At 30.5% G+C, this 11,828-nt stretch overlaps 1 protein-coding gene across 1 annotated transcript; it reads right to left on the bottom strand.

Moving 5' to 3' along the window:
- Positions 1-2,945: 2,945 nt before the first annotated feature.
- LOC123918958 (indole-3-acetate O-methyltransferase 1-like) lies at positions 2,946-8,423 on the bottom strand. Its single transcript, XM_045971159.1, has 4 exons — positions 8,136-8,423; positions 7,235-7,651; positions 5,290-5,565; positions 2,946-3,879 (listed from the first exon to the last, which is right to left on the bottom strand). Exons 1-4 carry the CDS (start codon positions 8,235-8,237, stop codon positions 3,523-3,525), a joined length of 1,152 nt encoding a protein of 383 aa, XP_045827115.1. The 5' UTR covers positions 8,238-8,423; the 3' UTR covers positions 2,946-3,522.
- Between the last annotated feature and the right edge of the window lie 3,405 nt (positions 8,424-11,828).

Genomic DNA, 11,828 nt, shown 5'->3' with positions numbered 1-11,828 from the left:
CTTTATTGACATGATCTTTTCTTTTAATTTTAGTTGTGAAATTCAATTTTATATGGAATAGGAATTTGGAGATTGTTTTCTTTATCCAACTTAACAAATGTTTTAGTGTGAGATTTATGCAAGCCTTAGTTGGGAAAACTGCCACTAGGTGCTGCTGTAACGATCAAATTTTCATTATGTGTTTAAATGTTTTAATGACATGGCATTTAAATAAGTTTAGTAACTTTAAATTAGTTATCGAACCTTTTAATTATTAAGCGAGTAGTGAGAATTAACGAGAGATTGGATTGTGTTATTGGGCCTTAAGCCCAATGGGCCCTGCCATGTGGGTGGCGCCCATATAGGGCAAGGTAGAGAGAAAAAACTCATTTTTTTCTCTTTGTCTTGGAATTTAGAGAGAAGGAAGAGCATTGGTGAGCTAGGGCAAGAGGGAAAGTGAAGATCCAAGAGCAATTCTTCGAGATTTTCGTCGGTGAAGGTAAAAGAGTATATTTCACATTCGTGGGTGACTCGAGAAAGGGGAGAATGTCGATTTCTCCGTACCCGAACTTTTTCCACCCCATTTTCATTTTGGTTTGGGTGAACTTTTCTTAAAGAAAATGAAATATAATGTTCATAACATGGTTATTATGCTCTTACCATGTTGTATGAACAAATTGATGGGGTTTAAAAGGGGAATTTGTAGATGTTTTGTTAAGAACTTATTGTTTATGAAGTTTGTTTATAAATGTGTCAAAATCCATGATATAAGTGATTGTTGATGTTAATAAGTTGCTTATAAGTGTTTTTGAACATGTATAGACGTAGTATATGCTTGGTATATGTTGTGGGAGTGACATAAGTGATTCTGGGGTCAAAATAAGTGCTTTAACGCTCAAAATCACGTTTCTCAGTTTGGATCTGCAATTGGCGCACCATGCACAGGTTTCTGGCGCACCATGCGCAGAACTGGGTTTTGCCTCTGCCATTGGCGCACCATGCGCCAGTTTTGGGCGCATCATGCACAGGTTTCAGGTCAGCTATCAACCTGCGTTAACTTTCGTTGACTTGTGTTGACTTTTAACAGTTTTTGTCCCCGTGACCTATTTTACTCAGTTTTTCGCGTAGATTCTGATTCCGGAGTTTGTTTTGTGAGATAATGCATGCTTAATATAGTTTTCTTATATTATTAGTATTGTGTTAAAATGTGAGTAAATGCATTGCATGCGATAATGATGTGTTGATGATGTTTGTTTGAATATCAAAGAAGTATATTAAGGTGTTAATCAACTTAATAAAGAAGGATATTAGAATTATGATATTCTAATAAAGAAGGATATTAAGGTATAGTGTTATCTTAATAAAAACGAAATGTTGGATAGTGTTCCACATTATAAATGAAGAGCTTAATGCTATTGATGGTGAGTGAATCATGAAATACATACATGCATTCATTAATTATACGTGATATTGGATATTCCAATAAAGAAGGATATCAGATTATATTTATCCAATAAAGAAAGATATTAGAGGTGAGATACTCTAATAAAGAATATGGTACCACATGTATTAGATATGTCTAGGATGACATGGCATGAAGTTGGAGCATTAGATTGCATTAGGATATTTGTACATCATGTGATAATTGGTATGTGATACATATTTTGCTAAGTGTGATAATTGTTATGTGACACTTGTGTTTGGAATTGTTGGTAATTGTCCATGTGTGTTAGACTTGTTTTATGTGTTGATTGTCCGATGATTGTAAATATTATTGGCTTCAATCTCTCGTATACTATGATTGGTATGATGATGATGATGATGATGTATATTTATGATTTATGAATATGCATGAATTGTGATGAAGTGTTTAAGTATCGTTTACTTACACTTGTAGATTTTGAGTATGTTATCTAACTCTCTTTTATGTGTTATGTGCTGGACCTTTAGGGGTCCAGATTCACAGGTTTTGTGTTTATCGATGTCGAGTCGTCGGTGAAGCTCCGCTCTGATTGTGACACGGGAAAAAGGGTTGTATTTAAGTATATTGAGTCTTTCGTAGCTTATGTATTTTATATTAGGAAATGTACGTTTTATAAAGAGGATTTGTTTTGTATAAACGACTTTTACTAATTAATTACATTAGTATTATTTTTGGAAGAAGAATGTAATATCTCGAACAAACAATTTATCAATCAATTGATTTGAGTCTAGGACTTTATTTTATCTTCTACGTGGTTTTTGAAAAAGAAATTTTAAAGTTAGAATAAAGACAATAGTGGTTTTGGGTGTTAGAGCTAACGCCGGGATCCGCGTCCTTTCTTGGTAGAGTGGTTATTGATATGAATTCTTTTAGCCTCTCCATATTAGGTGATCAATAGGGATTAGCTAGATATGCTCAGTACTACGAAATCAACTTAATTATATATATCAACTAATGTTAAGACTCAAAACCTTACAATATTCTTGTATATTTAATATGAAATGTGAGTTGAGTAGACATAAATCTTTCTCTGCAAGTTCAAGCTTTTTGTATAAGCCTAACAACATAGAAATAATGAGTCAATTTTAAAAGAATTTTTACTAGGAGATGCATGGAGAGGAACTGAAAAATCTGTTGGTTTTTTTCTCTATATTGATTTGTGTTTGCTTTTCCTAACTATTCTTTTTCGTTGACCTTTTCAATAATTCTTTTTTTTCAAGCTTTTCAATACTTATTTATGGAGGTACATTATTTGTTTTCAAAACAATATCAATACTTATTTGTATAGTTTTTAGTTATCTAGCTCGACTTATTGAATTAATAACAATGATTGGGAAGTCTCATCGGTTCAATTATCAATTCGATTATGAAAACATCGATTCTACCAATTAAATTTCTATACGAGGTTTTGTTATTAAACTCGACATTTTCTTTTAGTAAAACGTTGTCGATATGGTTCATTAATAATTTGGATAGTTAAAGCCAACTATCTTATATATAAGAGAAGGTAACATTTCAAGATCCATGTATGCACATTTTAATTCTAAGTGCACATAACTAAAATATTTGGCTATTAAATAGTTTTGCTACAATACACAAACACATTGCATGTTAATCATAAAATGGATATATCTTCAACACTCAAGCTTGTTAACCATAAGAGAAGGCACATCATTCCATTCCATCCATAAAACTTTCACAAAATCTAGACATACACTAATGTTTAGAAACTACTAATTAAGATCAACAATAAGACACAAAATAAAGAAAGAAAAAAAAAAACTAAAGTCTAAAGAAGACCTTTTCTTTGTTGTCTTGTAATATTCAAAGGCTCTTTTCTCATGATTTGGGTTGTGTGCAATCACGAGATTACACGGTGAACCACAACTGAATAGTCCAACCAAAATAGGGTACTCTAAATTTCAATTTCAATATTTTAAATATTTTTAAAAGAAATGTATTGAAATTTAGACCGTCTCATCTTGATTAGATGACTTAGATGTGGCAAACTACGTGCAGTCACACGTCACACAATCCAAACCCTCTTTTCTATGTCTCCTTCACTGATCAAAAGAAAGGGATGCAACAATGTGAAAGAACTGAAGCTTCTCTAATAACTCTTTGCCATGGTTTGTGGCTCTTTTCTCCACTCTAAGGAAAAGTTCCTCACTAAGCTTATCACCAATATGAGCATCAACAAGAACACCAGAAACACTCCTACAACTGTTGGCTAGAGCTCTTCCAACTTCACTTGCATCATCTGGTTGATTCACCACTAGCGGGCTTCCTCCTTTGAAAACTTCAAGTTTGTTAATGGAAAATGAACCATTAGCTTCAACCACTTCCTTGAAGTCTTGTAGGCTTGGTGCATAAATTGGAATGTTGAAACTGTCTCTCTTCTCATTGCTAATTAACCCCTGTGATCAAGTATATATATGATTTAATTTAGTGAATTTAGTTCATAAATCATATACTTATAAATATATTAGATTTATCTTATGTGTAAGAAAACACGGTATATCTTTATCAAAAAAAAAAAAAAAAACCACAGTATATCAGGTTTACAACACGTTTACGTATAGCATTGGGTATACCCCCAATGCTATATCAATATATTAGGAATTGAGGTTGTGTAGGGTCAGAAAATAGTGACTGCACTATAGTTGTCATATATATAGATCGTCAGATCAAGATCAAACAGTATAAATTTAAAGCCTAAAATATCTCTTTTTATTTTACTAAAATCATGTTTGACAAAGATAAAATCAATTTTGATGATTTCCCTTTTAAACCAAAACACTTTTCTTACATGTTACATAGAGATATTTTATGAACATATTATGTACTCTATTAATTAAAGTATTGGATGCCTAACATGGAATGATATACTAGTACATGGTTTCGGTGATTAGATCCAAAGACAATAACTTTTGGGTCCCTTATCCTCCAAAATTCCAAATCATTAGATGAAAATAGATAAGAGATGAATGAAAAACATTCTTTTTTGTTTTGCTTTAAAACATGATGATGATGATTTTGTGTGTTCAAAACATCTAAAACCTAATTGTTGGTTAATATTATGGTCTGGCTGCCAGCAAGCATAGTCAATTATTGCTATTGTCATAATGTAGGACAATGAATAGATGGCTTCATAAAAATTGTGGTGGCCAACAAACATCTAACATCAACTTTTTCAATCATGCCATGAGAAGTGACAAATTAATGTGACACCTAAGACAATGCATCATTTATGTTCTTGTCCCAAGTCTTTTTTTGTCTGCCAATGACAAACATTTTGTACTGTGTTTGGATTTACTAAAGTCATTTTTAAAGCCTAAAATTAATTTTCTAATAATTGGTGCTTTTCGATTAAAATTTACTCTTCTTCAAAATTGATTTTTAAGATAAAACTTGATTTATAATTTATAATTTAAATTTATTGTTTAATTTACTCTTGAAGCAAATACGAAAGGATTATATGTTGTAACTATATTAACGCAGTAATCATTCTTGATCGTCTCATAAAAATTGAAAGGTTGAGAATAAAATTGTGTTCAATCCACATTTATCAATTAAGACCGTCTGATCACTTTTGGACGGTCGAAATTGTTTATTGCATGAAACAGATACAACAGACAATCCCTAAATTTAATATTCTCTAGTACTTTTAAAAATTTCAAACTTTTAACCTTGAAATTGTTGAATATTAAAGTCAAATTTTTTGTATAAACAAACTTCGATCAAAATCAATTTTTATCGCCACAGAAATTATTTGACACATTAACAAAGCACTCATAAAAAGGTTAGTGAATAAGAACAATTATTACCTCCTGGACAAGATCATCCCAAGCATCCTGAAAATGGGTCCCAAAGAGGAGACCAGCCCCACCTTGGTCTGTTGGGTCCACTGAAGTCCTGCCTAAACAAACCAAGAACATGGACCCCTTATTTTTCATCTCTATTGATCTTGAGCTAAGAAAACCTGCCAAATCTGTTTGGAATTGTTTCTTGTAAGCATTTGCTGTTATGTCACTAGCACCATGGATGAAGACTCTTCCTTTGTTGTATGCATTTGACCTTTTGTCTTGAACAGAATCTGGTACCTGTGGAACCAAACCATAGTAAATTTTATACTTCAATTGCATTTCAACATACTTCAGCATTTGTCCCTTTTGGATTGGATTTGTGTTTTGGTGATAATTAAATACATTATGCAACCGTCACATATATAAAATATAGTATAATATCGAATACTATAGTATAATATTGATCAATAAATATATTATGCATAAAGGGGTTTATCTTTTCTTTTTATGTTATACTCTATGCTCATATTTATGGATTTATCACCTCAAAGCTCTGCTCCAGTGATAAAAAGATAGGTCTTAAATATCATAAGTTTCGTATTCGAGTCCTGCTAATACTTTTAGAGGAAGGTAAATGTAAATATATTTGTAAGTGTTCATTGAACTCTAACATCTTTCCTATTTTGGATTGGGGCATCATCTTCTCACCCTAAATTTTTGGTAACCAAATGTTTTTATGGATTATCTGTTATAGGATCTAAAGAGCAATTTCAAAGTGTACATGCAAAACAAATGATAATATTTTATTCCTAATATACCATAAATTGAATCCTTAATCATATTAATCATATGCTTAAGCACCTTGAAATGTTTTGGTTACACATTGACATTGGTTAAGTAAATAATGAGGTGAAGAAAAGTATGTACTTAATTACTATGCATGCATTAATTAAAAAATAGTTCAATACGTGTCACTCTAACCCTGAAATGAGGTGTTTTTTCAAGTACTCTATAGACCATGGATTAGTTGCATAACTTTTGACCATAAATTATGGATTAGTCTTTAAACTAATGCATTACTATATTATCATATTATTATCCTCAGGAAAAGGAAAATATTTCTTGTTTTTTGTTGTAGAAATTACTGCATAGAAACTACATATATTCTTTGATGGGTGGGGTAGGGATGTGTATATAAGATCATAAGACAGTTATAAAATGAAGAAAATGCTTAAAAGTTTTAGCAAACTAACTTAATCATTATTAACCAAAAATTTCAAGAAATGTATGATACCTTCAAGTTGAAACTCAATCCAAAGGTTTGGAAAAGATAGAAAGTCAATGATTTCAAAGGGTAGTTCTTGAAAAGTATTTATAGCCTCTTTCTTTTTTAGAGAAAATTATAGTATTTAGGTAAAACTAATCATAATTGTATGCTAAAATAATAAAAGAGAAACACAAGATAGATAGCTCTTGCTTATTAAATAATTTAAGTTATATGATTGTCATCATAAATTTTTAGTTGATTGTGTTTATAAAGATAATGTTCATATATGCAAATTATTGTTTATAAGCTATATAAAACTAAGCCTATAATTGGTAATGGTGTTACGATGGATATGTCAGAATCACGGTGATTTGCAGAAACTACACTAATTTGTAGCTTTCAAAAAAATAATCACAGTAGATCACCGTGATTCTGACATACTAACCGTGATACTAAACGTATACTGACACTTCACATTAAATATATGTATTATATTTAACATGTGACGGGTGCGCAATTTTAACATGACAATGATATGCATGCGTGGTCATCACTTTATTTTGCTTAAATTATTATCTACATATCAGTGTCATTATCGAGTTAGGTCTAAAAATACATACATCAATAGAAGATAAAGAAAGAAAGAAAGAAAAAAATAACAGAGTGATGTTGATATATTAACAAGAATTGATATATTACCTGAGATAACCAATGCAGAGAAAATGCAGAATGAAAAACATCAACCGACCTAGCCGGAAAAAGTCTCCGGTAAAAAGAGCCGGGGACACCAGCAGCAAAGTACGAGCGGTGATTGTTAGCAGCAAGACACTCTTCCATACTAACACCAGAGTTGGCTAATGGAGGAAGGAGTTGAAAAAGGGTATTAAAGTCATTACTTGGAAGATCAGAGAAAAAAGCAGAGAATTCAGGTGGATTGAATCCTAATGCTTCATAACGTTTAGTGATGTGTTTTATGATCACATCCATAACATTGATAGTGTTGATTCCACATGAACAACCCAAATCCACAACTACAAATGGTATGTTAGGGTCATGAAGGACAACTCCATCTAGTGCTTCTTTTAGAAGGTGAAGCATTGACTTTGCATGTATGGCCTACACAAAAATAATATTCAATAAATTAATGAATTCTTATGTGTTATTTTTATGATATTTAGCATTGAAAAATATTTGATTAGAAAATTTTTGCTTAATTAGTATTCATGTAGACATGTGTTATTTTATGCATTAATGTTTACTTTCTTTGTACACACTAAATTATGTGACAAATTTCATGCTAATCTATTTTTAATTTTGATCACTAATTCTATTTTTTTTATTTCGTGTATGTTTAAATAGACAGTGAATTTGATAAAATTATGATGTATCACCAATTTGTTTCGAAAAATGACACTATAAAATTTCATCAAAATTATGGTACTATTATATTTTCATAGGAGGATTTGCCATTGAGAGAGAGAGAGAGATAGAGAGAGAGAGAGAGAGAGAGAGAGAGAGAGAGAGAGATGGAAGGAGGAAGATGGAATGATTCAATGGAATGATATAAAAAAATTAAGCACAAATTAACACCATAAGGTACCTGTCCTTGAGAATTGTTGGCATAGCTAGCCTCTCCTTTACCACCTTTCATGCTAAGCAAGCGTTCTAGCTTCATATTGGACACTACAACATTATCACCCATGACTAAGTGATGTGATGAAGTAAAAATAACTAGAGGAAGAAGGTATGTGTCAATATATTTAAGTTGTTTTTTCAAGGTCTCTATGATAGCTAAAATGAGAGCAAAGAGAGTTATATATATATAGACAAAGGAGGAGAATAGTTTATATAATCAATTATATGTTGGCTACTATATTCTATAGGGCCCTTTATTCATACAAGCAATTATTATGCATTACATTAATGCATTACATCTCTCCGGTCTCATATATAAGTCATTTTTCAATTTTTGTATTCATTCGATAACTAATATATCTGACATATATTATAAATCAAATACACGAGTTATTAGATGAATATAAAAAATGAAAATTTACTTATATATGAGACCTAAAGGAGTATAAAAATATACTAAAACACACAAAAATTTGAAAGAATAAAATAAGTAAGTATAATTATAATTATAAATATAATTATGAACTAATAGTAATGCAAAAGGGGTAATATTAATATTAATTATTAAGTATAAGAAAATAAAACATAGTACAAAAAAGTTGAAGGAACAAATTATGGGCCTCACATGCAAAAAGGAAGGCCCAAGATTGGCGCCGGATTTTAATTAATTTTTATAGCCACCAAACAACTTCTGCAATTTGCTGCGGTTGAATTAACATGCTCTCACTTTTTTTTACAAATGGTAAAAAGAGAAAAAGAATAAAACAACAGCAGCAAAAAAGCATATATGTTAATGCCCGACAAAAAATAATATACTGACTTGATTAATAATTTACTGACTTGTGTGTGCATTGGACCAACACTCTCCCCTTTTGTCCTTGAGCTATTCTCAATTCATTTTAAGGACTTTTTTTTTAATGTTATGTATAAAAATCACATAAACCTTGTTTTTAACGTTCATAAAAAATTGTCCTTCAAAAAAAACGTTCATAAAAAATTGAAATGGTCTCTCCGAAAAAAAAATTTGAAATAGGCTTAGGATTTTGATTAATGAACTTAATTTAATTTTTTTTTGTGTTAAGCGTTCGATTTGTTAAACAAAAACAAATTTCAGTTCAATAAATATATAGTAGATATTATTTTTTCATCGACGCTAGATCAGATGATATTTTTTTTTTATTTTACAAAAAGATGATAATGTTTTATAACATAAAGATCAAATTTGAGAATAAAAAGTTAAAGGATTAATCTAATTGTCGCGGCCGATTTTCCTGTAAAAAAATGAGTGGCCATGAATTTTAATTTGGTTATGTAAAAACTAGAAAAAGATTTAAAAAATATTAATCTCGAACGACCATGTTCGATGATGCAGAGATACACAAATCTAACGGTGTAAATGCAAATTCGATTCCGCTAAACAAAATCTGACTGATGCGATTGCAGAGAACAAATCGCAAATCTAACGGTGTAAATGTAAACTCGAATGAATTAACTACTGATTGGTTTCACTGTGAATGTGATTGGGAGTGAATTAAAGTAGAATGTATATATGGTTTATTTATTTAGATTATTCATCAAGTTTATCATATAAAAATAATAAATAAGAAAAAAATATTATTTACACCTTTTTTTACAAACATATAAAACAACTTAGAAAAAGACTAGAAAGCAACAAAAGCAAGAAAGTCTATAAACAAATTAGAAAAATAAATATATGAGAAGAGAGTACCTTTGTCTTCCATGAGTAAAGTTAATCCACCAATTTTTTTCTCGCTGTTTCTGAATTCTTATTCCCTAATTTATACCGGTAAATTAGAATTTTAGTCATTAATTAAGTGAATTCGTCAAACTAATTTATGATTAAAAATTATTCTAATTAAATTAGTCAAATCAATTTTTTTCTTTAGTCAATAAAAAACAAGTCAACTCATTAAAATCAAATATTTATTTTTAGTATTATTATTACTTTTTTTATTATTTTATTATAATTTAATTTTTTTAGTCAAAAGTAAATAAAAAGATTAAAATATGTCTAACACACATATTTTGTTAGAGTTTAATTGATATTCACTGACGGTGTAAAATACTTTTACACAATCGTCCGATAAATAACCATCATTTTGTCATGTCATTTCAAGAAAGTGGGGTCATGTGGCGGAAAACATGGTTGGTATTGGTTGACAGTGTAAAATTATTTTACATCGTCGGTGCATATCAATTAAATCAATTTTTTTTAATGATTTTGTTATTTCCATCATTTATCTAAAATTTGATTAATAAATTTGTTTAAAATATATCATTTTAGTAAGGAAAAATTACACTCACCTCCCCTGAGATGTATTAAAATGACACTGACACCCCCTCTATAATTTAAAAACTTACATTAACCTTCTTCATTTTCATATCAAATACACAAACACCTCCCTTATTAACTAACACCGTTAACTTTACGTTAACTTTTTTTTTATTTGTTCAAGTTTTTTTTTTTGCTACAGTTTGTTAAAAAAATCATAGAAACCTTACAAAAAAAAATAAAAAATCATAGAAAAGCACAAATTTTTGAATCAAAACAACAATCTCTAAACGGGCACCACACACAATCATAAAACTAAACTAAACAACCTCCAAAACACTACAACTATTGACCAATGATGACATACTATGGAAACAAATGTTGTGGCTCAATCCGGAAAAAAAAAGATTAATTTTCACGTCTATCTTCTTATTTTTGTTACTAATTCGTTGATATTCGACATCATTGATATGTGAAAATTGAAAACAATATAGTGTCAATTTGTTGATATGAGAAAACAATAAAGATTCAATTTATTGGGTTCGATATTGAAAGGATGTTAATGTTCTTTCTCCTTCTGTTAGAAGTTCCATATTGCCTAGAGATATGGTAAAAATAGCTTTTATAAATGTAGTGCAAACCTCAACTCTCAAGCTAGCTTTTGTGGTTGAGTATAGGCCTCCCAAATTCTAATATGGTATCAGAGCTTATCCTAGATCCATTTGTTGTTTGTTGTGGAGACCTCCCATATTTGGGCCACCCGTTGTTGTTGATCCCACATTCCATCTTGTTCAGTTCTGGACGTGAGGGGGTGTGTTAGAAGTCCCACATTGGCTAGAGATATGGCAAAGATAGCCTTTATAAATGTAGTGCAAACCTCAACTCTCAAGCTAGCTTTTGTGGTTGAGTATAGGCCTCCCAAATTCTAATACCTTCTTCAACTACAGAGAAACCCTAAAATATTAAATTTAAATTAATACGACTAATGATTGTTGAACTAAAAAAAAGTTAATGGAGAATTAAAGGTGTTAGTAGATCATGAATTATCATGCGTCTTTTGTTTACAACAAGCTGAAGACGAAAAACATCTTTTCTTTTCATGCCCTTTTAGTAAGAGAGTATGGAACACATTTTTATCTTGGTTAGGGACATCGTTACAAACCGGAGTCGAAGATAGAGATTATTTTCTTTTATTTGGTGATTTGTTCAAAATGAAAGACAATTGTCGTGTTCGATACTTGGTATGGTTGACAACCACTTGGAATATTTGTAATCTTCGCAATAAAGTAATTTTTAAAGACAATATTCTGGATATTTCGTCGTTATTGGAGACAATCAAACTTGATTCTTGGTTGAGGTTCACTA

This window comes from Trifolium pratense, linkage group LG3 (assembly GCF_020283565.1).
Source record: "Trifolium pratense cultivar HEN17-A07 linkage group LG3, ARS_RC_1.1, whole genome shotgun sequence".
Taxonomy (NCBI): domain Eukaryota; kingdom Viridiplantae; phylum Streptophyta; class Magnoliopsida; order Fabales; family Fabaceae; genus Trifolium; species Trifolium pratense.
This window is presented reverse-complemented; position numbering and strand designations above follow the sequence as displayed.

What these genes read in the sequence shown, in the direction of transcription:
- LOC123918958 (XM_045971159.1), bottom strand. Translation starts at nt 8,237, where the DNA reads ATGGGTGATAATGTTGTAGTGTCCAATATGAAGCTAGAACGCTTGCTT. An exon ending in CCAACAATTCTCAAGGACAG is followed by an intron (nt 7,652 to 8,135) that starts GTACCTTATGGT and finishes ATTTTTGTGTAG; the next exon opens with GCCATACATGCAAAGTCAAT. An exon ending in CTCTGCATTGGTTATCTCAG is followed by an intron (nt 5,566 to 7,234) that starts GTAATATATCAA and finishes TTGGTTCCACAG; the next exon opens with GTACCAGATTCTGTTCAAGA.